This window comes from Prionailurus viverrinus, chromosome A3 (genome assembly GCF_022837055.1).
Source record: "Prionailurus viverrinus isolate Anna chromosome A3, UM_Priviv_1.0, whole genome shotgun sequence".
Taxonomy (NCBI): domain Eukaryota; kingdom Metazoa; phylum Chordata; class Mammalia; order Carnivora; family Felidae; genus Prionailurus; species Prionailurus viverrinus.
In genome coordinates, this window is record NC_062563.1 from 79,843,789 (window position 1) to 79,868,828 (window position 25,040).

General features: G+C 33.5%; 1 protein-coding gene across 2 annotated transcripts in view; it reads right to left on the reverse strand.

Moving 5' to 3' along the window:
• USP34 (ubiquitin specific peptidase 34) overlaps positions 1-25,040 on the reverse strand; it is a 250,473-nt gene that overhangs the window by 101,828 nt on the left and 123,605 nt on the right. For both annotated transcript variants that reach the window (XM_047854424.1, XM_047854423.1), the window contains exons 19-27: positions 19,997-20,086; positions 17,615-17,710; positions 12,508-12,590; positions 9,907-10,061; positions 8,815-8,928; positions 6,927-7,026; positions 6,662-6,821; positions 3,815-3,941; positions 3,571-3,718 (exon numbers count right to left, since the gene is read on the reverse strand). In XM_047854424.1, coding sequence (XP_047710380.1) covers positions 3,571-3,718; positions 3,815-3,941; positions 6,662-6,821; positions 6,927-7,026; positions 8,815-8,928; positions 9,907-10,061; positions 12,508-12,590; positions 17,615-17,710; positions 19,997-20,086 — 1,073 coding nt within the window. The remainder of the gene's footprint in view (positions 1-3,570; positions 3,719-3,814; positions 3,942-6,661; positions 6,822-6,926; positions 7,027-8,814; positions 8,929-9,906; positions 10,062-12,507; positions 12,591-17,614; positions 17,711-19,996; positions 20,087-25,040) is intronic.

Below are 25,040 nucleotides of genomic sequence, written 5' to 3' on the forward strand. Positions count from 1 at the left end.
TGTGATCTATGAGACATTAATAGTCTAGGATATATTTAATTAGAGGCCTAGAAGTTAGGCTGAGGGCAAAGGAAAAAGAAAAAAAATATTTGAAAAATACATATAATTGCTAACCTTTTCCAAATTCGGTAAATATTATAGACCCAAAGACCTAAGAAGTTAAACTTACCCAAACTACATAAACACAAAGAAACAAGAAGGCACGTTAAAATCAATCCCCTGAAAACCAATGTCAAAAAAAATTCTTGGGCTGTCTGACTGGCTCAGTCAGGAGATCAAGCAACTCTTGATCTTAGGGTCTTGAGTTCAAGTTTCACCTTAGGAGTACAGCTTACTTTAAAAAAAAAATTTTAAACCAAAACAACAGCAAAAATATTCTTTAAAATCAACCACAGTTACAAAGACATACCGTACACAAAGGATGACAGGGAAAAAAAGACTTTCAATCAGAAACTCTGCAAGCCAAATGACACTGGGTAGCCCCTTAAGAAGTCCTGGAAAGAAAACACTTCCTGACCTAAAATTCTATGTCCAGTGAAAATATCCTTCAAAAGAGAAGGCAAAATGAACTTAACAAAAGCTTGAGAAAATATACCACCAAGACTTGGAAGTACAAACATTTTTAAAGGAAGTTTATTAGAAGAAAGAAAATAAAGAGAAAGAAATCAAATGGAAATTTTGATCTATATATGGGAATGAGGAGTGCCAAAATGGTAAATATATGATAAAAAAGAGAAAAGATGACATGAAACTAATAAAAAATAACCAGATAATTTGCTAAACATTCTATTTAAAATGCAGAAACAGGAGTCTGGATTTTTAAAGATTCAATGATTAAAAACAAATAGCCTCAAAAAGATATGTTAACCATGAAAATGGGAGTACTCAAGGAACAAAAACGAGATGTTAGATACTAAAAACATGACAGCAAAAAATGAAAAACTCAAAAGAAGGTTGAGCAAAATAAAGCTGAAACATCTCACCGGAAGTTCAGTTAAAGTCAAAGAAATGAAACATGAAAAAAGTAAATTTGGAATAGTCCAAGAGATGCAACATGTAGATAATAAAGAATTCCTAGAAAGAGAAATTATTAAATAGTGGACAGGAAAACAATAAACTAATTCAAGAAAATTTCCCCAAATTAAAAGATACAAGTTGCCAAACTAAAAACTAAAGTACCCATCACATTAGTTGAAAACAGAACAAATACTCAGACCGGGTATTACAAAATTTGAGAACAAGGAGAAGACTAATTAAACCCTACAAAAGAAGAAAACAGAATATATTAAAAATGTTGGAAAGCAAATGGCTTCTGGAACAGCAGCAACAGAAGAAATGCAATGCAGCAATATCTCTAAAATTCTGAAACAAAACTATTTCCAATCTAGACTTGTGTACCCAGCCAAATTACCATTTAAGTATAAAAACATGAAAATTTTTGATTATTCAAAGAATCAAAACTTTACACCATCCAATCTCTCGAGAAGCTACTGAACAATTGCATTGTATTCCAGAAAGAAAAAAAAAAAGTGAACCAATAAAAAAGGTATAGGATATCAAAAAAAGGATATCCAACATAAGACAGAGGCAAAGAGAAAAACCAAGAGGATGACAAAATGTATCATACTGCTATGTATCAGATTTGGAGAATAAAAGTAGGATCAGTGATAATACAGAAATGCATTACTGAGGGGCCATCATGACCAAAATTCCTGTTACCTGCATGATATCTTCCCTGTGGAAGGAATGGCAAGTGGACTTGACCTGGATTCTTATCTGTACCTGAACTACCTTCACCATATGGTGGTGAGGTGTCTACTCTCATCTCCATGTCCTTTTATCTGAATCAGGAGAAAACATTCATATCTCATGGAAGAAATTCTTAGTCTATTCCTGAGAGCTGTAGTAGGTCATGAAGAGATTAGAAAAAGTAATAAATACCCAATATATTTCTGTTATGTATTCCACTGTCTTGCCAACATTATACAGCACAATGGTGTATACAGCACAAGACCTATACTTGAGAACTTTCCCACTGACATCCTCAGATGAAGCTTTATAAACCCTTAAGTTAAAATAAACACTCTCTTTAGCTTGTTTTCTTCTGTGATCCTCTAATAACAACTGTATTCCCCTTTTCCTTTATCAAATTTGTGCTTATAATTTTCACAAAACTAAACACATTTTTTAGGAATATATACATTAGAGGTAAAACTACAAAGAACACACAAAAAAACAATAAACTAAAAAGTCAAGACATCATTAAAGAGAAGTAGAAAAGAGGATATTAAAGAGAGATACACAAGTAGCTTCTAATAATGTTCCAGGTCTTAATCTGGATGGTATGTACATGGACACATTTCATTTTATTATTACTAATTTCATATTCTCTTTATGTAACATATATTTCAACATAACTAAAGAAAATACCTTTGACCAGAAAATCCCATAACTAGGTATTTACCCCAATGTACATTAGATGAGATAGGTGTGGGGATATTCTCTGTGGCCATGCTTGTAAATGGCAAAAAAAAAAAAAAAAAAAAAAAAAAAAAATGCCAACAACCTAAATGTCTATTAACAGAGGATTAGTAAAACATATCACCGCACCACCATATAACAGGATATGTAGATTTAATGAGGTGACTTTCCACATGCAGTATAAATAGAATGCTACCATTTGTGTTTTAAGTACATGAATATTCTTACATTAAATCTTGGTATATCTTAAAGGGTATGTAAGAAAACAACAACAGAATTTGCCTCAGAAGCAGGGAAATGGATGGTTTAGAGATAGGGGTAGGAGGGACACTTTTCAACAACTCTTCTATGGTACCAAGAATATTTATTAATTAATCAAGAACAAAATTAAAGATCTGATACTTGAGAAGACACTTGTGGTTCCATCTTAAGCATGATCCACCTTACTAAAAGATGCCAAAGAATTACTGCACATAGGCAGGTTGAAAATCCTTAAGCTTTTAAACTTTAAGATTTTTTTTTTCTAAATATATACTTAGCCTATTACATTTTACTTAAAATTTAAAGATCTGATATTATAACAGCTTCCTTTCATGGTTGTTCCTCTGATTAACTCATATTTTATGTACTATGGAAAAACACTAAAAATGCACTAGTGGTAACAATAAAGGAGGAATGGAATATACCTTTCAGGCCTGTATGAAAAATTTAGTATGATACTCTTTTGGAGGGAAGGGGAGATGTACAAGTGGGATTTAAGGGTGTATTATTTTCATATGCTCTGGGGAAAAAAGGGAAACAAAATATATCAAAATAGCAAAGAAAATTTATTGGGTACAACTGGGTACTTAAGTAGTGCAGGGAAACCTAAACTTCTAACTCTCTTATTGTTTATCAAACAACTTCAAAAATAAAATTTTAAGAAAAATGAGGAAAAATGTTTGCAAAAAACATCTGAAGCAACCCTTAATACTTCCCTATGACTCAATGGCATGATACCAAAAGGTATCTAGAACCTTAGATACCAAAGGTTCTAAGTTCATATATAATAGAACCTAGAAAATATGAAAATTTAAACATTGGACTTACCAGGAAACTCTCCCTTTCGACTGCTTTGACCAAACTCCTGAAGCTGAGCTTGTTGATTTATTTGTTCTTTCTGTAAATTTTCATACCAATGAGTTACTTCAGCCCTAAGATCTGCTACCTGGTCACTAGGATACATTTCAATAGTCATCTGAAATATGAGATGCAACCAATTTAAAAATACAACAAAAACAGTTACTTGAGCTGGGAAATGTTATCAATTTTGAAACTAAAATTGTGTAACTACCTTGTCAGGAAGTCCGGCTGGCTGGCATACGACCCTTAGCGGCAGGGACTGTTTGTCACTCAGTGCTTTCAAATGACTACTAATACCAGTGCCTTCAATTTGCCACTGTCTGAGATGATAGGCAAACCTAAAACACACAAAAACCACACATAGGAAGAATATCATTTTAACCCATATTAAATGTTACAGAAGTTGTTAATATTTCACAAAATGAAAAAGCCCACAAAAGGTTGTAGCATATTCCAATGTACTCTACAGCACTAAGTTTAGATTCATCACACTGAATTAAACTTTAATGCATAAATACAGCTAAGAGTTCCTTTAAAAAATAGTTTCCAAGAAAAATTACTGAGGGGGGGAAAAAAAAACCCATTGAGAAGATTACTTATTTTTTTTAAAGGGGGGAGTGGAGGGAAGTAGTAGAGGCAGGAGGAATTTAAAGCAACAAACTAATCCAGAAAGTGAAATGGCAAGTTTTCATTCCTACATTCAGAAGAGGAAAAAAAAGGATTAGGAAACATTTTTCAGAGACAGAAATGTATCCTAGTAAATGTATGTTAACCAGCCTAACAGAATTTGAGTACTGATTCCATGACGGCTAAAATTATAAAATAAAATCACAAAGACTAATCTTTAGGAAGAAAGGCATCTAGCAGGTGACTCACTAAATACTGTCAGTTTTCTAACTGATTTTCAGTCGTTGAAGACAGCATCCAAGATACCTGAATTTAGTTAAGAAAAGAATTACCAATGTCAAAAACTACCCAGCAATTCTAGAATAGGACATAAAGTAAAGGAATAAATGGACTTGATTTCCTAGAAGGTATTCAATGTCCAGCTTTTATGGCTGAGCAAAAGAGTGATCTTAATTTTTTGAGGCCAGATAATTATTTGTTGTGGGCAGGGGGACGTAGGGGAAACAGCTTTCTGCACTATATGATGTTTAGCAGCATCCTTGGTCTCTATCCACTCACTATAATGCCAACAGTAGTCCCTTCTTCCTTCAGCTGTGGTAATCAAAAATGTCTCCAGACATTATCTAACGTACCCTGGGAAACAAAATCACTATGGCCGAGAACCACGGTTTAAATTATAACCTTTTTTCTTTTTAAAGAAAATCTTTTTTAAAAGACAGTTTTATATACTCTCTTAATATAAGGAACACACAAACACAATCATTACTTTATACTGTAGTTCTATAAATGTTAGGCAATTTTAAATCAGAACTAAGCACATTAAGCACTTGAAATTGTACAGTGATACTACACAAAGATGTGCATAAAAATACCTGACATTTTTACACTAGATCTTAGTTTTTTGAATATTCGTTTCCTAGTTTCTCTACTTGGCACCCAAAAAATAAGTATTTATGTAAGTTACTTAATACCAACATTAACTTCTAGAGTGAAACATGAACAAATATAAAGATTTCTATCGAAGGATACTACAATCATTTTTCATGAGTTAGAAAAAAATTGTATATCTGAGAAGGGATTTTTGAACTGAAATTCACTCAACTTATAAAAAGCACCATTGAAATTTAATTTACTTTGAAAGACTTTTAAAATAAATACTTATTCGAAAAACACAGGTAACACTGTGTGAAGACTAAGGGTTTGAACCAATAGGCCCTTTTTGGTTTGTGGTTTGTAGACTCTGCAGCAAAAAAGGATATTTGGAAGAATATATATCATCTCATTAACAGTAACTATCTCCAATAGGAAGAGATAGATTACAATGACTTTAATTTTCTGTAGTATTCCCTTAGTAAAATATCTGAATTTATTATAAATAGTATGTATTAATTTTTTAATGAATTTGAATAAGACACATCACCACATTTGCTTATTTATTTTTATTTTTACGGTGGTAAAAGTTACAAGGCACTGTGATGTTTCTGTTCAAAAAAACTCTAGAGTTCCCTTACACATTCTTTAAAAACACAAGGAATTACTTAAGTATAATTCCCACAAATTGCAATCATAATCAAAATAAAGAATTTTGCAATGCCCAAATATACGAAATCATGAAGCCATGTTATTTATAAGGAATGTGTAGAATATCTTTTATTCAATATTTCCTGATATTTTAAGTAGAATCTCAATAAATATCAATTGTAAAATTCATTATCAAACTAACCTCTGAAGTTGAGAGATTAATTTTAACAATTTTTTCCAACACAGTTCTTTGTATTTTTACATTTACTCATGATTTTTAACAAACAGAATTTCTTAATTAAAACTATCTACTCACCTTTCATTTCAGTCGATATATTCATAAATGTTAATTTGCTTTATTTCTGTATTACACAGGGTATGTCTAAATTAATTATACAGATATTCATTAACACAGAATTTTTTGATCATGTTTCCATGGTAAATGGAAATTCAAAATTAAAATACTGTCTCCTAGTCCAGGAAGAAAAAAAAACAGCAAATGAAACAAATGACTCAACTTGATTCAACTATGAGAGATTATTTGATGTTCTTGGTGAGGGTTTTAGAAACGTTTTTTGGTGGTGGTGTTCTGCCTTTCAATCATAGTAATACTTTCTTAGAGGTGGAATTCTTTCTAGAGATTCTTATTCATGCATATCTTCTCAGTGTTTAAGAATTTTTAAAGCTCCACAATATTTACTGGGAACCTATATTGCCTATTTCATGGCAAAGTGGTACATATCATGAATAAAAATACCTCTATTACTAACCCTTCACCTGTGGTAAGTTAAGCTTTCTACCTGCCCCAACAAAACCTTTAATTTAATTTTAAGAATACTTTTGTACATGTCAGCAATAAAAAAAAAAAGCCTGAAATTCACTGTTAATAATGTGGTATAAAAAAAATTACCTTCTCCTAAATGCTTCCAGATGTGTCTTCAGCATAAGGAGTCCTCTTTCTATAACAGTGAGACTTGAGTGTGATTCCTGTTCAAGACTGCTAGAAGCTATCATAAGACTCTCCATACACTTACTAATAAATTCTTGCTCCTTCTCCAAACCCGTTTTACCTGAAAATCAAATGTTTAGCTATGTTAAAAAAAACTAAACAAAAAATAGCCAAACAAAAGATTCTCACATAAAAATCCTCACAGACAGTATTTCAAATCACTCACCATTAATATAATAGGAGTTAATATACTGGATAGCTGCTCGACTGACATCACCAGACTGTGCTCTTAGAGCAATGCCCCAAAATTGGTCCATACCACAAAGCTAAGAAAGAAAATATAATGACATTTATAAATTTTATCACTTGCCAAACAACGTAAATGATTAGAAGACTGAAATAACAAGTCTTAAAGTCACACATTATCAAAGACCTTTAATAACCTATACAGTACTCAGAGGCAATTCCTATTACAGAGTTACTAAATAATAAAAATTATGATAAGAGCCTTGGAAGTTTCCTCAACTACTGAAATATATCTTTATTGGTTCTAAAACTACTTATTTATAAAGCAGTTAACTCTGTGTGTGTGGAGGGGGCATAATGTTTCACTCAAAAGTTGTGACTATGTAGAGGGAAAAACTCAAATCCCCACAACATGCTATAGGTGAATAAAAACAAAACACACATAATTAGCAGAAAAAAGTTTCAATGCTTTCATCCAACTTACTGTGACAAAGCCACTGCTTGAAGATATTCACAGAAAAATTTGAAAAATATGCTAACCCCAAATGTCACTTAAATTTATGATGTTAAGTATGAGATGACAAAGAGAGTGTTTTCACTGAAAACAGAAAAGGTGGAATCAAAATTCTCAAAAGTTGGGCAGGCTGAAGCAAGGTACCCTTCTGATAGGTAACTGAACAGCCTCAGCATTCATATCATCACTTAAAAAGCAGTATTACCTCAAAATTAGAATATGAATACTTAGGTAAAACAGATCTGTCTGGTTGCCTGAAATTACCAAGTTGAAATGTATAAAAGTAAGAATTAAGACCAAAATATTAAAAAAAAAAAATACAATTCAAACAAAGAAAAAAGGTAAGAAGATCCTATGAAAGCATTGCAGATCCAATTAAAATTATTCTTTACCACACAGGTTAACATCAGTTTTCCCTGTCTTTATAAACACAGCCTCAATTTCTAATGAAAATTCATGAAAAATGAGAGTAGATACTCTCAATCAAAGCTAGCATTAATAAACTGGAACGTCCAATGAAGACTTCAAATAATTAGTCTGTATTAGAAGAATCTAAGAATTAATGCATTCAAGAAAACCCAGAAGCCACCCAATGAGGCAAACAGAACAGTAAGCCAGAAGTCAGTCTAGCAATTCATGAGCATTCATGAAAGGATGGTCATGCCTCATGGTCAGAGATGATTTAAGGTAGATTCTATTCCATAGTGCTGTCCAAGAGCAAGTAAAAGCCTGGCAACAACAAATGGCATAAAAATCAGATTTCAGACAAATCAACCGTCAAACTGACAAAACTACTTGATTATGTTATCTAGGAGCTTTTAGGGGACTAAAAGAACACTCAGACTGCCTCTTCTGCTCTAAGGAATGTGTAATAAGTTATCATTAAGCACAACCAGGGTTACCTTTGATAACAAAAAAGTCACCAAATCTGGGGCACCTGGGTGGCTCAGTCAGTCAGTTAAGCGTCCGACTCTTGGGTTTTGGCTCCGGTCATGATCTCATGGTTGGTGACTTGGAGCCCCACATCAGGCTCTGCGCTGACAGCTAGAGCCTGCTTGGGTTCTCTCTCTCCCTCACTCTCTGCCCCTCCCCTGCTTGTGCTCTGTTCACTCTCACTCTCTCAAAATAAATAAACATGAAAAGAAATTGTTAAAAAAAAAAAATCACCATATCTGCTTTATAAAGCTTTTTAAAACCAAAAGAGAAAGCTTTTTAAAACCTAAGAATAACAGTCTTCACAGTTAGCAAATTCTCTGCTTGGTAGACTACGTAAGATAATTCAGTAATCTACTTTGAGAAATAAAAGAAAAATTCCTTAAGCTGACCTAATAAAATAACAGGTCTAAATCCATACCTCAGAGTTTGAACCACCATCATAGGCACTGGTCGCCAGTCGAGCCAAGTTACAGAGATGCTGAAACAGGTTTAACCCAGTCATGCTAATTGTTTCAGGTTTTAGCTGGGGCATCTAAAAAAAAAAAAAATTTAAGCTAGTTTAGTGTGATGATTAATGCATTTTATTGAATTTAGATTAACAAATTTAACAAAGTTAATTTTATTGAAACCACTGAAGAAGAAAATGTATCCGCTCAAATTTTTAGTGCTGATTTAAAAAATTAAAATAGATACTAATTTAATGAAAACTTTATTCAGGTCATAATTGAAACCTAATATCTGTTTCAATTTTTAAGATATACCTATAACTAGCTCCAAATCAGAGGGCATGAATAAAACATTTTATCACTTATTGTATACCTATCCTATATACATTCATTAGATGTGTAGCTACATGTACAGTTTGTGTATAGGTCAGGGATTGAAATGAAGATACCCAAAGGTCATGTGTAGCTTTGTAGTAGATCTATTAAGTGATTTAGTTTATACGTACCAAAACTCATTCATATATATTCAATTCTACCACAGAAGTAATGTGAGATTCTGCAGTCTATGTAATCTCAAAAATAAATATAAAATAAAGTCTAGTGCTTTATTATCATCAATGTTTCAAAATTAAAATGGAAATTTATTACCTGAAACAACTGTGGCATCTGATAAAAAAGAACAAAAACTGGATAGAAAAATATCTTTAATAACGTGACATGACAGTGCTTCCTAAAAATGACTTTCTAGGAATCTACAAAAAATCTGGAGATTGGCTTGTATCTCCCATAGGATTGGCTAAAACCACAGCCATTTAACTAAGGAAGATTCAGAGAATACAGCTCTTACTCATATTCATATCAATATAAAGACTATAGAGGATAAAATTAAAGTAAAACCTAAGTGGCAAAATTATGTAAGGACTGCTGAAAAACAGTACATGTCTATTTTAAAAATTTGTGTCACAAGAGGAAAAAATGAACATTACAGAATTTGTATTTCAAGAGATAAAAAGGAAATGTGGAAAAAGAACATAAACAATAAAACTGTCAAGAAATAAAATTACCTTCTCCAGGAAAAGATGTTTGTAGGTTTCCATTCCCATGGCATGTTGATCTTTACTTCGAACTTGATTTAAAAACCAATGAAGTGCATCATCATAACACTCAGAATCTTCTACTAAACAATGCCATAAAATGTCGACTTGCTCTAAACTTAACCCTAGATAAAAATTACAAATTTTGAATCATGGTACATACAATGTTTTTGTCCTAATTCAATGTACTAGAAGCACCACTATATGCAAAAATATCAAGGAGATATTTTATAGCATTTTATAAAAATTATCTTACAAGAGATTTCACACAATTTATGCTTTCAAAAGGCAAAATATAAGTAATACGGACATACCACTGTATTACAATAAACATGATTAAGGTGAGGTAATCCTCAAAGTTGAGGAGTCAGTTCTAAGGTTTAAGGGTTAACAGTGCACACACATCACGTTTAAAGATCATTCTGTGCACATAGAAGAGAAACAATAAATATCAATGAGCATTATTTTTGGAAACGATGGGGAAAAAAAGGATCTGTATAATGAATAAAGCAAAATGTAATTGACTGCTTAAAAAAGAAAACAGCAACATGTCAGGGCATTCAATTAGCTGGGAAGCCAATGTAATGAAATGAAATCTGTGTGGTACTTTGACCCAAGTATTAAATGATTCCAAAGTCTGGCAGGAAGAAGGCAAAAGAAAGGCTCAGAACCAAAAAGAAGGTATTATAAGCAATCACAAATATGAATGTGGATAAAGGAGAAAATCTGAAAGGGTAGAATAAAAGCATCACAGGGATTTTTAAAGTATATCATAAAGGGTCCAAAGCCTGGGTTGCTCCCGAATCAGAAAGGATGGGAAAATACGGTACAATCATAAGAAACCTCTTTCTTGGGAAAAGTAGATGAGATCCAGAATAGAAAAAAGGCTTCAGAAAATATTTACCTAGTAGCAGTATCAGTCTACAGAATCTGATCAGAAAATAGGTATCTATCAGTTTCTCACATAACCATACAGGTTGAAGAATTTATACCCCTGGGAGACAATATTAAAAAATAACAACAAAAAATCCAGAACCAACTTTAGTATCTAATTTAAAATACATTCAATAATTAAGAAGAAAAGAGTTGTAAAAAAAAAAACCAAAAAAACAAAAAAAAGTATCCAGGTTAATTACAGTAAACTATATGATAAAACAGAAGTGTATTCATAAATGATTGAAATCACCAATTCACATTCAATAGGCAATGCATAAGATTTTACTAAATTTTTTTAAGAAAGTAGATATTGGTATATTAAATCAGTATTCACTCACTGAATATAACTTTGGAATAACTATATCATCTCTGAAAGGAACTGTGCCAATAAGAGAAGAACAATTAATCATATGGGAGAACTGAAGTCTTCGCTTTGATTCTACCTCAACAGTAACTGTTTTAAGACTATACACAAAGAATCTACACCATGCTCCCTGAGATGGGAACAGCAAAATAAATAATTCATTATTCAAATACTGATAAGAGTAGTGAATGACTTCCAGTGAGAATCTATACTAAATAAACATGAAACTTAAAGGTCATATGAAATTATTTTTGCGGACAGTATCTGTCTTGGTCTGACTTATCCATGTATAAGGTTGGTTTTTTATATTTTACATTATTTCTTGTATATCGTCAGTCATAATGGGTATGATAAAAAACCTAACAATATGAAACAAAAGCTTCCTATCAAAAACAGGTGTCTTCATTTTATAATCTTGTGGTATCATTTTAGTGGCATTTGTTACAAAAAGCTTAACTTGAAGAAATTAAACAGTAAAATAAGCAGTGTATCTCAAGCATAGATGTGGACATTAAGAGAGCCATAATGACACCTCTCAGCTAGCAAAACACTTTATAACAGTTTGACTATATTAACCATAGCTAAAGAAAGGGAATGTCCTAACCCAAGTTTGGGTTGGTTTGGGTTGACATGGACACACAGAAAGAGTGTGGACGGTGAAAAATAACACAATCTGTCTAGCAAGAGAAAATGAGCTCTGGCCAAAATAAATCAAGCTTCCTCTTCTCTTCTGAGAACATTTAGCATGTGGATTTAGATATGATCCACACCCTGAATTTACCAGGCTAATTTTTAAGATTAATTTTTAATGAAATTGAATTTGAGATTAATCTAAGTAAAAGGAAGGTCTTCTAAATGTCTCTATCACCCATGAAGCCAAGCAAATTTGGGTAACATTACCTCTAATAATAATACATAGACAGTGGCTGTTTCTAACGAGAGTGAAAGAAGGATTCTACAATTAAAAGAAATAAAAATACAGGTACTCCTAAACACAGTATCTTCTCCTACCCTAAATATCTTGTTCTTGAGATGAGTTGTTTATCCACTGAGAAACTGGCATTTTCAGAGACTGAAGCAAAAATGTGTCAGGGTCACGCTCATATTGCCATACATACTGAGGACATTTGGTATTAAGAATATGAATTAATATTAATTAATCACTACAGAAATCTAAAGGCATGAGCACATTTAACTCGACTCTTCCAAGAGTCAATACAGACCTAAAAACTGATTAAAAGACTGATTAAAAGACTGATTAAAAAGCTTACTGAAATGATCAGGTGATCCCAGAGTTGAAAACACACAAGTCAAGAACTGAAGTCGAACTTGAACTTCGGCACTATGGCTGTACCTATATTTAAAAAGTCATTAAAATAATTAACTGAAAGATCCTACTTCTTAATTATTTTTAAAGATTTAATGGCCCTAATCTTAAATTATACCGAAGAAGTAAAATTCCACTTTTGTATCATAATTATTAAATATTTTAGTTACACTTGACCCTTGAACAACATGGGGTTTCGGGGTGCCAAACCCCATGCAGGTAAAAATCTGTATGTAACTTTTGACTTCCCAAAAACTTAAATGCTAATACCTTACTGGTAATCAGAAGCCTTGCTGGTAACATACACAGTTGATCAACACATAGTTTGTATGTTATATGTGTATTATTATATACTATATTCTTACAATAAAATTAGCTAGAAAAAAATGTTACTATGAAAACTGTAAGAGAAAATACACATACAGTACTATATTCATCAAAAAAAATCTGCATGTAAGTGGACACATGCAGTTAAAACCCGTGTTGTTCAAAGGTCAACTGTATATAACTTTGGTTATACAAGAAAAAGTCATAAAGCTAAATGGTATGTTTGAGATTTATGTTATTTAATAAATTATAAAAATCTGCAAACATTAGAAAACATACTTTTAAATTAGATGAGAAAGTTTGTAAGAATGTAACAGTGGAACAAAAGAAATACGCCATTTTGAAATTATGCAATATGCACATAGATTAGAATATTTAAATAAAAGACTGCATCTCCATCTAAAAATTGCATGTTTCATTATCACTGTCCCGCCAGTGATAACACTATATTCCTTAAACAAGAAATGCTTAACGAATATCAGTTCCATAAATCCAGTTCATAAAGAATGCAGCTAATACAAAATTGGCATTTTTGAATGTTACCTCAAATCTAAATGATTATAATTCATGTGCACAAAATCAATGGTTAATGTAAGAATTGGAGGCTTGTTAAGTTGGTGATTTCACATGGTTCTCTGGGAATTCAGTTTGTAAGCATACGCAAAGAAACAGTATTTTAAGAAGCAAATGTTGGTCTGTGAGGGAGGAAGGGTGGGTAGAAGATGCTTCTGAAGCAGTAGTCAGGGGCCAGACTGTGGCCAGCCTGAAATATCAAACAGAAGAATGTGGTATTATTCTGGATGGAAAAGGAGGTCGCAGAAGGGTGTTGGAGGGGAGAGAGGACTGACATCAGGTTTGCATTTTAGGATTCCTTTACCAACCCTGAGAACTGTGGTAATACAATGCTCTAATTCCCACAGGCATCTGAGCACCCAATCAATGAAACTAAATCAATCATGAGGGGATTTATTTACTTATTTATAAATAAATTTATTTATTTATAAATTTATATCCAAGTTAGCATATAGTATAGTAATGATTTCGGGAGTAGATTCCGATGATTCATCCCCTATACATAATACCCAGTGCTCATCCCAACAACTGTCTTCCTTAATGTGCCTTACCCATTTAGCCCATCCCCCCAAATCAATCATGAGTTCTTCTCTCTCTGTTACAAATCAAAGGCTGGTTGTGGATGAACTGTCCAAACTGCTTTGCCAACAAACAGCAGCAACCAGTCTGAGCCCTGATCTATATCCCAGGTTACAGAGAGTCAAAGAGCTTAAATCAATTTCCTATCACCTTCAAGCAAGTGCAAAATTTTAAAAGCTTCCCAAATTAGCTGGTTTCAAAATATCCTACATTCACTGTTCAAGTTTAAAGTTAAGGTTTTCTAAGGTTTAAAGATTAAGTTTGGTGGATATACCTTTGCTGTTCCTTACTGTCCCATGTTAATGTTGGCAAAGAAAAGATCAACTTTTGTGTCATTATTGTCGCAGTGCCCTTTGTGAAGATGAAAGTACATGTGGCAAGATGGCTGGGTGGGGAGGAGGGAATACAATAAGCAACTCACAGACCAGAATGCCATCCAGATAAAATTCAAGAACAGCTCATAACAGCTCTCAACCTTCTACTAAAAAGGACAGATTTGATAGCAGAAGGCTTGGAGTACAGGTTCAAATTCGAGTTGTATCATCCATCAGTTCTGTGATTTTAAGTAAGTTACCATACTTCTCTGAGCCTGAGTCTGGGGGGGCACTGGTCACAGACATAAAGGGGAAATGAAGTCTTGTCCTGTACAAAGTGCTTTCATTTCCTGAATACTTCCTTCTTCTATACATACAACTCAGAGTAACGGACCCAGAACCCTAGAAGGCATGGACCCAGTCCCTTTGTCCTCTCTTCTTCAGGTTCCATAGTAGAGCCACTGGCTCCACACTTCAAAGGACTGTCTGCTCTGTCAGGGTCTCACTGGCTACTGATATCGCCAGCAGGAAATTTCTTGAGATGCAAAACAAAGATAGTATTAATACAGAAATCTTCTTATGGGCATGTCCATGGCTTCTGACATTACAGGAAATATAGGACAAAAATAATCTCCCTAACAGCATGAAACTTTAGCAGCAAACTAATACCTTAAAAAAAAAATTGTAGCCTCAATATTGGTGCAGATGGATTTTCTCAAGAGGCCACTGGGTTTGAGAAATATGTAACATGTCTATTTGGGAAAGCTTTCATACCACAAGAATCTTTTCATCCTAGGTGACCATCTTAGAACTTGCCTACTAAAATTCCTACTGAACAATTAGAAAATAATGGGCCACAAACTCAAGAGGTCAGTATGCTTTAACAAAGGGTAGCAAATGTACAACTCTGTTCTACAGCCTGATGGAACCAGGGAGTTCTATCAAAACAGGCCAGATAACATCTATCTATGGTTTTATTCTCCTTAAGATGTCAGGCAACAAGGCAGACTGGAGGATTGGAAGGATACTGTGTACCCTAAGTATAAAACTCATCTCCAGAGAGCACCACTCCACTATTTACCTTTTTCACCACAAAAGCAATGCTTATATGATGATCTACCTATCATTCCACTAACAAAGTGAGCAACTTCCCTGTACACAATGCTATGAACTATCAAGACTTAGACCTGTGTTTATTTTTTGGCACTTAATGTTGGACCTTCTCTTTGTGAGGATGATTCACCTATGTCTTGTCTTCCACACGCCTTTCTTAAGCCTCCCATCCCTACTCTTCAAGCCCACAGGCTTATAGCTGTGGTGAAAGTTCTTTTGTAACTTAGCATTTTTCTACTGACAAGTAACTTGAATTCTGTCTCCTAAAGATGCTCAAGATGTGGGTCATGTGTGGTTTTATTTCTGCTTCTTGTTGTTGTTGTGGTTTTTACAGATCTATGGAGATGCTCAGATTCAGGAAACCATGATTATCTTCAACCTCTGCTTCAAGAAGAATTAAAAGGAAGATACAGACTATGAAGAACACTTAGAATTTTAATAGCACTTAAAGACATGCATCTTGTGTAGAGATAACTTTGTAAACAAAGCTATAGAATAAATTCAAGGAGGTATTTCAGAAATAACGACAGGCTTATAGAATAGGATGTCTAAAAAAAAAAAATCACTGCGTAATAAAACAGGAAACATTGGTTGAGTTTAGATTTTAGAGTGCCAAAAATACTAGGCTGAAGAAACTGGAAATTTATTTTTTATACGGTGAAGAATCTAGATGAGGGTAAAGGGCAAGTTTGTTGTCTGTTTTATACCATAGTTTGTTTTAGTCAGGTAACTATACTTTATAGATAACCTATGTGCCAGGTGCAACTTACTAAATTATTTCATTTAATTCTTAAAAAAAACTCATGAGGTAAATAATTAGAGTCTATTAGGGAGGGAACTAATCAAAATAATGTCAAGCCCAGGTACTTTCTTCCAGTACTGTATTACATTCCTAATAAAAAAAGGATAAGGAATTAATGAGCATAGGGGAGAATGAGGCAAGAAGCCTGATCCAGAGGTTGGAAAATAGGCCTGGAACAGTGTCTGTGGGAATGTCAACTTGTGAAAAGACATGGGATATATTTTAGCACTAAGATAACTAGACAATGACGACAGTTATAATGCAGAACTCAAGAATATTAGAGAAAGCAGACTATTCCAGTATTTATAAAATGTATTTATAAAATGAATTATAACCTTGGTGCCACTATTTATAAAATGTGTGACCTTGGGCAAGTTACTTATCATCTCATAGCTTAAATGTTCTCATTTTTAAAATGAGTCTGCCTACCTCAAATGAGTTGTTGCATATCGTGAAGTTAATACTTAAATGGTATCTGGTACATAGTAAACATCAATGAACACTGCTATTTTTATCATCATCATCTCTCAGGTTTGGAAATGACAGAGCAACACGAACAACAACAAAAAAGGCCCCAAAGTCTCCAAGTGTCAGGTGACTGAGAGGATGGTGGGACTCTGAAGGACATAGTAAAATCTGGAGACAGAATGGATTTATGGGGAAAAATAATTCAATTTTGGAGGTAAGTATGCCTTACAGGTGAATGACTTTGCTGAACAGTCTGCTCAGTTTTCATCTATGTGGAAGTCTTCTACATCAATATTTTCTCAATAAATACTAAGGCTAGCTGATATTGACATTAAACTGGTTTTCTCAACTTAGCCATCAATCTCCACCAATTGACTAATAAGCAGAAACCTTCTGAATTTTACATTTCCTTCTCGGCAGACATGTCCCTGTAAGAAGCTTTAAATACCATTATACCACTGAACCATTTCTACCAATTCTTATCCAAAGTCACATAATGATGAAATATTTTAAAATTTCAGCATCAATGCCCTAATATAGTAACACAAGGATATTGCTGATGGCGGGGGAGGGGGGCAGGGAGTTAATTTTTAATTCCTGAAAACAATGACTTTGAACAGAACTAAACAGTGAAGGTTAACCCCCAAAAGTTATACAACCTACATGTCCCTAAGGGTAAAAATTATAAAAATAACGTTATAAAATTCTCCAACTAAAACAAAAAAGAGCCTTTCTTTCTCTTAAAATTTTTACAACTAAAATTTTCATCACATTTATTTACTATATGAAAGAAAAGGAATAAAAGTACAGGGACATTATCTTTCAGAGAAAAGACAATCAGTATTTAAACATAACTAACCTAGTTAAATACTTACAGCGCATGTTTTTGTCTTCCTTCTCTTACAGCTTGAATATAGTATACCAAATTATCAAAGAAAAGCTTCATCATGTTCAGTTCTTTTTCTGCCCACCTGTCCCAAATGAAAGCAAAAGTAATTTTAAAGGCATAGGGGAAGAAAATAAATCTATTCTAGGAAAAGAAAAAAATACAGATCTAAAAATTCTTCTAATTACCAAAAATTTACAGGTTCTATTTATATTTAAACTGTGAAAGATACAAAGCAATAGGTCTTAATTTTTATGAATTTAAAATGTCATTATTGTTTGTTAATCTCAAAATATTCAATCTCTATGAAGAGGATAAAATGTCTGACAAGTGTTAATTATAAATGACTAATGTGAGTTAATATTAAAAAATAGTAGGATTCAGTCCATACAAGAATGGACTATGTGCCTTGGTCATTATTTAGAATTTAGCAGAATGCCTGGCACAGAGTACACATACAACATAACCTTACTAAGTCACTTGATTTTTCTTTTTGTTATTGTGGAGTATTTGTTAAAAAAAAAAAAAATCAGGTATTAAACTCCAAAATAACCTACAAACACTAGAATAAAAAAAGAAAAGTGATAAATACAATCACAGATCCCAGGGTCCACAGCATCCGTAACTAACAGAATGTATTTCACATAATACTACCAATGTATCTGCTAAAATGTACGGAAGTATTAAAATTCCAAAACTTCTGATAAAATTTACATATTTTTGCCATAGCCCTCTTTTCAAAATAAGTTACTCTCGCCTTTACAATCCCTTGATGAAGGTGAAGTTAACACAGAAAACATCCAGTAAGCCTCAGGTTTGAAACCAGTTCCAATACACTTGAGCATGCCTTTGGGCAAGTAACCTAAGCTTTTGAAGTCTGTTTGCTGGTTACCCGAAGATTTACTAAGTGGATAAGGAATAACAATTTCCAATTGTAAAATATGGGCCATAAGAATTTAAGAGATAATATATACAAATGTTGAGTGCTGCTGCACATAAATTCACAGGATTTTTTTTGTTATTATTGCTGCCAACTAACCCCAGGAGCTCAGAGTTCTTTTAAGTGACCCACTGAAGATGTAGGATCCAGTCTTCAGGAGGGAAACCCTGTGAAATGCCATCAACTGAGCTTATTTACATTTAATTTAAGGACTAAGCTAAAAGGTTAACTCTATACACTTAGGTTCAGGTACCTGTTAAGTAACTGACCATACAAAGTTTCCCACTTCTATAAGATGTAATTCTTTGTTATTCCTTAATATAAATCTCCTCAAATGACATCTCAAATATGTCACCAACTTACCCAGGTTAGCTACAAGTAAAATCCCTTTTAATACATCAGAATTCTATCATTCAACCATTTAAAAACTATTTGAAGAGTCAATGAAACTAGATTCACATTCTTCTTATACTTAAAGTATGCTAAATGCTTTTCCCTATGCCTCTGTTAAGTATTTGAAAGACCTTCCATACACTTACAAATTACATTGTCACTAGTCATACTATAATTGTCACTAGAGTCATGTAATATTTGAAAGACCTTCCCTACACTTACAAATTAAATTGTCACTAGAGTCATACTATAATATTAACTAAAAGCAGAGGATTTTTTTTTTTTTTTAATAGAGGTTCAGGTTAAATAGATCTCATTTAAAAGAGCAAAAAACAGCAAGGGCTTTGAGGGCTTCATCCTATTTAGAACTACCGTGAAGTCTTAAGAATTTTTCTAAATGATATTCACTTTGAAAGCAAACAAGTGCTGTTAACAGCTAATCTTAGATGTGAGAAGGAATTAGGTAAAAAGTTATCTTATTTGACCTCAAAAATGAATCCCTCAATAGATTTTTCCTAAAATCTAAATGTCCCTGAAATCTCTCCTAAAGTCTATTTTGAATAAAGCAAATAAACACATTCTTACAGATTAATGAAATTCCTGTTAGCCAACTTTCTCAAGAATATTACCAAAGCTTGGATTAATTTCACATCAAACTACTTACCCTTGAAAACATTCTTTAACATTCATTAATCCTAAATTCTCTGGAAATGTGAAAGAGTAACAGGGTGGTGTCGAAATTATCCCTAACATGATGTAATGTCTATAATCAATTCCTAGTAATGAGAAAAATAAAAGGCACCCTATGTTGTTTATTTTAGTGTGTCTCTTGTTTCAGGAGTCCTTTACTTTGGCAGATATACTACAAAACTTCACCCTAAAATTAGAGCATTACTTGCTACATGATTTTTCTTAAACTACAAAGAAAACAAAAGTCAGATTTTCTTCCTGATAGTAATAAAATATCCATGGGACTTTGATGACTATGATAATCAAACAAATTTTAAATGAATACTTTTGTTTCTTTTATTTACTTACATTGTAATCCAATGTGTATCATAACTGCTTCCAAACTGCTGAAAAGTACCAAACAACTTTGGAAGAAGACGAAGTGAAATTACTACTGATCTGAAACAGCAAAAACAGGTATTTATAGAATAAAACAATTTTAGATACTATTGCTAATTCTAGCTTTTTACAGAAATTCAGCTATTAAAAATCTTAAATACAAAAGGACTTTAACGAACTTTACATTATAACTATATTTCTTATATAACATTGAAAATTGTTTCCTTAAAGTTTAAATTTATTTTATACAGTAGGGCAAGAAACCCATTTTAAAATCCCAATCTAAAATAAAGTAAAATACACTATAAATACCTGAGCAGAAAAACAAATGAAGAGCATTTAAAAATAAAGAATACTTTCATGAACAAAAAAAAAAAAAAAAATTAATAAGTCATGGGTACTTCTGAGAACTTAATCAAGGAAAATAGGGACAAGAAGCGTAAGCAAGTTACTTAGAACAGGGCTTCTCAAAATTTAATGTGCGCTGATTCACCTGGAATTTTGTTAAAATGCTAATTCTGATTGGCAAGTCTGAGGTAAGAAATTCTGCATTTCCTTTTTTTAAAATTTATTTTTACTTTTTTGTTACATTTATTTATTTTTGAGAGACAGAGCACAAGTCAGGGAGGGGCAGAGAAAGAAGGAGACAGATAATCCAAAGCAGGCTCCAGGCTTGAGCTGTCAGCACAGCCTGATGTGGGGATCGAACCCAATAACCGTGAGATCATGACCTGAGCCAAAGTCGGACGTTCAGCTTACTGAGTCACCTAGGCACCCCGGAAATTCTTCATTTCTAACCTCCCAAGTGATACTCAAACTGGTTTGTGAACCACATTCTGAGCAGCAATAATATAGAGAACATTTTTTAAACTATGCAAATTATCCTTTATCCTTAATTCTCACTTAGTATGATCTGCACCCAAGTTGAAAATCACTGCATTATGAGCCATGTTAACAATGGAAACAAACCATATACCTCAAGTATGAAGGAGCAAAAAACGGATTATGAAATCGCTCTACAACTTTAAGTAGATCTGAGAGTGTTTATCTTCTGAAAGAAAGGGGTACAGGGAAAATAGAGATGCACACATCCCAGAAGTCTCAATAGGCAAGGAGGTCGGCTGCATGAGCCTTAAAAGAAGCAGGACAAACTCCAATGATATAGTGAATTTTTTTTAAGGCTTATCTTACTTCATGAAAAAAATTTTAAAAAGAGCAAAGTATGCCATATAAGTTAAGTTACCCAAAATGCCTACTCTTTTTGAGAAGAGTACCAAGAAAATCAGAGTGTAGGGCTGCACTTCAGAATGGAAGAGAAACATGGTAAATACCAAGTAGGAGAAATTAGAAAAGAAAACTTCCTGTTTCTTTTTTTTTTTTTTTTTTCAAATTAGTTTTTGTTTTAAGTAGGCTCCATGAACCAACATGGGGCTTGAACTCACAACCTGGCTCTACGACTCACAACCTGGATCACGACTCTGGCTCTACCAACAGAGCCAGCCAGATACCCCAAACACTTCTTGTTTCTGAATAAAACCCAAAATTGGAGAAATGCATTATCTTTTTGCATTACATTGGGAGTACAAAGCCATGTGTGATCTGACCCATTTCTCTTATCAGTCTAACGGAATTTCCTTCCAATTTTCCTCTTTATTATCCCTAGTGCAGAACTCCTTCCCTGGCTTTATTCAAGTTTCCTCAACTGTCAACAGAGAATGAACCCTGAACACTCTTCCACTGCCCAAGGAAACCTCTTTATTCCTTCCCAATTTTCTTTCATTCATCATCACCTAATGAATAATCCCTTATTTAATGTGTCTACCACTACTATGTGCTTGATGAGAGCAATGACTGTCTTATTCATTTAAAAACCCTGCGTATGGTGCACAATGAATATAGATTATCTAAAATAATGATCTAGCAAAGAACTTAAAGGCAAGATTTTCAAGGAAGGAGGAAGAGCAAGTGTAATATACTAATACAGTCATGAAGGATGAGGACAGAAAAAAAATACCAACAGATGACGAAAGAAACAGCATATTAATAGAATGTTAAAGGATCAAAACCACACTGGTACAGATTAAGGAGTACATAATTGAGTCATGGAGACAGTAAGTGACTAATATCCACTAAGTGTCAAGTAAATATTCTTTAAATATTTACAAACGTTTAAATATTTAAGTGTGTTTTTTAACATTAAACTTTTTAATATTTTTCAACAAGTTGCACAATAATGATAATTGGAAAAATGGACCATGGAGAATCAGGAGCAATCAATTTTAGATTTTTTATCTAAAAGCTCTTGACAAAATTTTAGAAACATTAAGATATAAAAAAATAGAATGAAAAGATACATATTAACTTGACCTGAGGTTTTATAAGCATAAAATCAGTAAGAGATATCACAAAGAAAAAAAAATTTCAGTCTGATTACAGACTGAAAATTATTAACATAGCTACAAAATTTTCATCTAAAATCACAAAAGCAAATTTCAAAATTGTTTGCCCAGTGATTTTAACAATGGTTTTAAAATACAAAGAAACAAAATCTAGAAAGAGATATATCTTACTTTAAGAAGACATTGACAAGTCTTATAGTGTGCAATAGGTATATATTTTCTGAAAATCTTATTTCTTGCAGTCAATGGTGTTAAAGGTTTAGACTGTTTAAATTTACTTTCCAAATTTTCTACAATAAACATGTTTTCATTTCATGAAATGTAATGTTGCTTGACAATAATGCATAGGGAGCCAGGGGTTGAGTGGATACTGGTTTAGATGAGTGGATAATGGTATGGTTCATATAACTGAATAACCAAAAATAGGAATGCAGAAAAATAGGACAATTTACAAACTGTGAGTTATCAGGGAGAGATTACATTTTATAGGACTAAAACATTTCTTTAAAAGTTGATCAGGGTGCCTGGGTGACTCTGTCAGCGGAGTGTGTGACTTTCACTCAGGTCATGATCTTGTGGCTTGCACTGGGCTCTGTGCTGACAGTTCGGAGGCTGGAGCCTGCTGTGAATTCTTGGTCTCCCTCTTTCTCTACCCCTCCCTCACTCACGCTGTCTCTCTCAAAGATAAACATTAAAACATTTTTTTTTTAATTTCCTAAGAACATAAAATACACACATTTAAAGCACTATTAATAGTTTCTAAGAAATGACCGAATCTGGATCAAATGATCTAAATGATCCCAAAATAATACTTTTTATTTAAACTGCTAAATTTAAAAGGAAAAAATGATATAAAGTGATTACAGACTGAAAATTATTAACATAGCTACAAAATCAGGGAAGATAATTTGGTGATAATAATAATTTATATTTCAATGTTAAAAGTCACAAGATATACAGCAACCTGTTCCAATTAAAATTATACTGTAGATTTTTTCCTGTAACAACTACATGTTAAACTGATTTATCAACTTTTTTGCCCAGTTTTGATTGGTGATATGCTTACAAAACTCAACATAAAAAAAAGGACTGTTATATTTAAACCTACATTTCACAATTTCTTCTAAGGGTGAAAATTTCAAATACCAAAACACAATCATAAGCAACAATGTGTTTAAGGATAAAATGGTTCAACGATCCAGAGTGACAAGATACTAATTTTAGACCTAATAAAAGATGTTTTACCCTAAAATGCCCTAGCTCTTTGCTTCAATCCAAGAGTTACTGCTGTTACCAGAAGCTTATTACTAGGTAACAGTATGATATTCCTGTAATTACCACCAATAAAATATTATGTTGCCTTAGCAGAATGAACACGTTTGCTGATGTTATTCACAAAGTTATGTTTGAATGATTTTTTCCTAATCCTGGACTACATGTTTTAAGACTGATGCATTCTAGGGGCACCCAGGTGCCCCCGACTGGCTCAGTCGGTTGGGCGGCCGACTTCGGCTCAGGTCACGATCTCGCGGTCCGTGAGTTCGAGCCCCGCATCGGGCTCTGGGCTCACGGCTCAGAGCCTGGAGCCTGTTTCCGATTCTGTGTCTCCCTCTCTCTCTGCCCCTCCCCCGTTCATGCTCTGTCTCTCTCTGTCTCAAAAATAAATAAAACGTTAAAAAAAAAAAAAAAGACTGATGCATTCTACAAAATTCTTTTTCAGTCATTATAAATTATAGTATATACCAAAAGTTGACATGAAATGCTATATGGAATATAGTCTTTATAGAGAAGAAAACAAAAGTAGTATATAGTACCATCCATTTGTTAATTATACAAACCTCTATTTATTTATTTATTTATAAATGTTTTTATTTATTTTTGAGACAGAGAGAGACAGAGCATGAGCGGGGAAGGAGCAGAGAGGGAGGGAGACACAGAATCCGAAGCAGGCTCCAGGCTCTGAGCTGTCAGCACAGAGCCTGACGTGGGGCTCGAACTCACAGACTGTGAAATCGTGACCTGAGCTGAAGTCGGACGCTTAACCGACTGAGCCACCCAGGCGCCCCTACAAACCTTTATTTATATAAACAGGGCCCCTGACACATGATCACTTTACTAAAGACATCTTTTGTACACAAAGGCAAAAGTTTTGAGCATATGTGGTAAAGTACATACACAGGATCAAGAATAGCATAGGAGACAGAATTCCAGTCTCAATTCAATTCTTGGGAGGACACAAATCTTCAGGGGGTGCCTAGGTACAGGAAATGCCTTCTAATAAACATAAAAAACCAAAGGGGCTGATTACAACCCAACCCCTAAATCCATCCTACTCAATGGACAGCAGTCTTATCTCACCCAGCCTTGGAGACAAGCCTGAAAAGAAATGGACTTTTCATTGTGGGAGCTACCATCTGCCTCACGCTCTCACTTTATGAAAACATTCTGCAAAGCAGTCTACTGTGTGTTTCTGTAACTTTTAACTTCCTGTACTCTTGAAATGTTCTTCTGTGTCTTATAAAACAATCTGCCTGAGGCTAAATGTGCACAAAGCACACACATGCTGCATATCAGAGACTAGGCAAGGCATTTAAAAAAAGTGTTTACAACGGTTC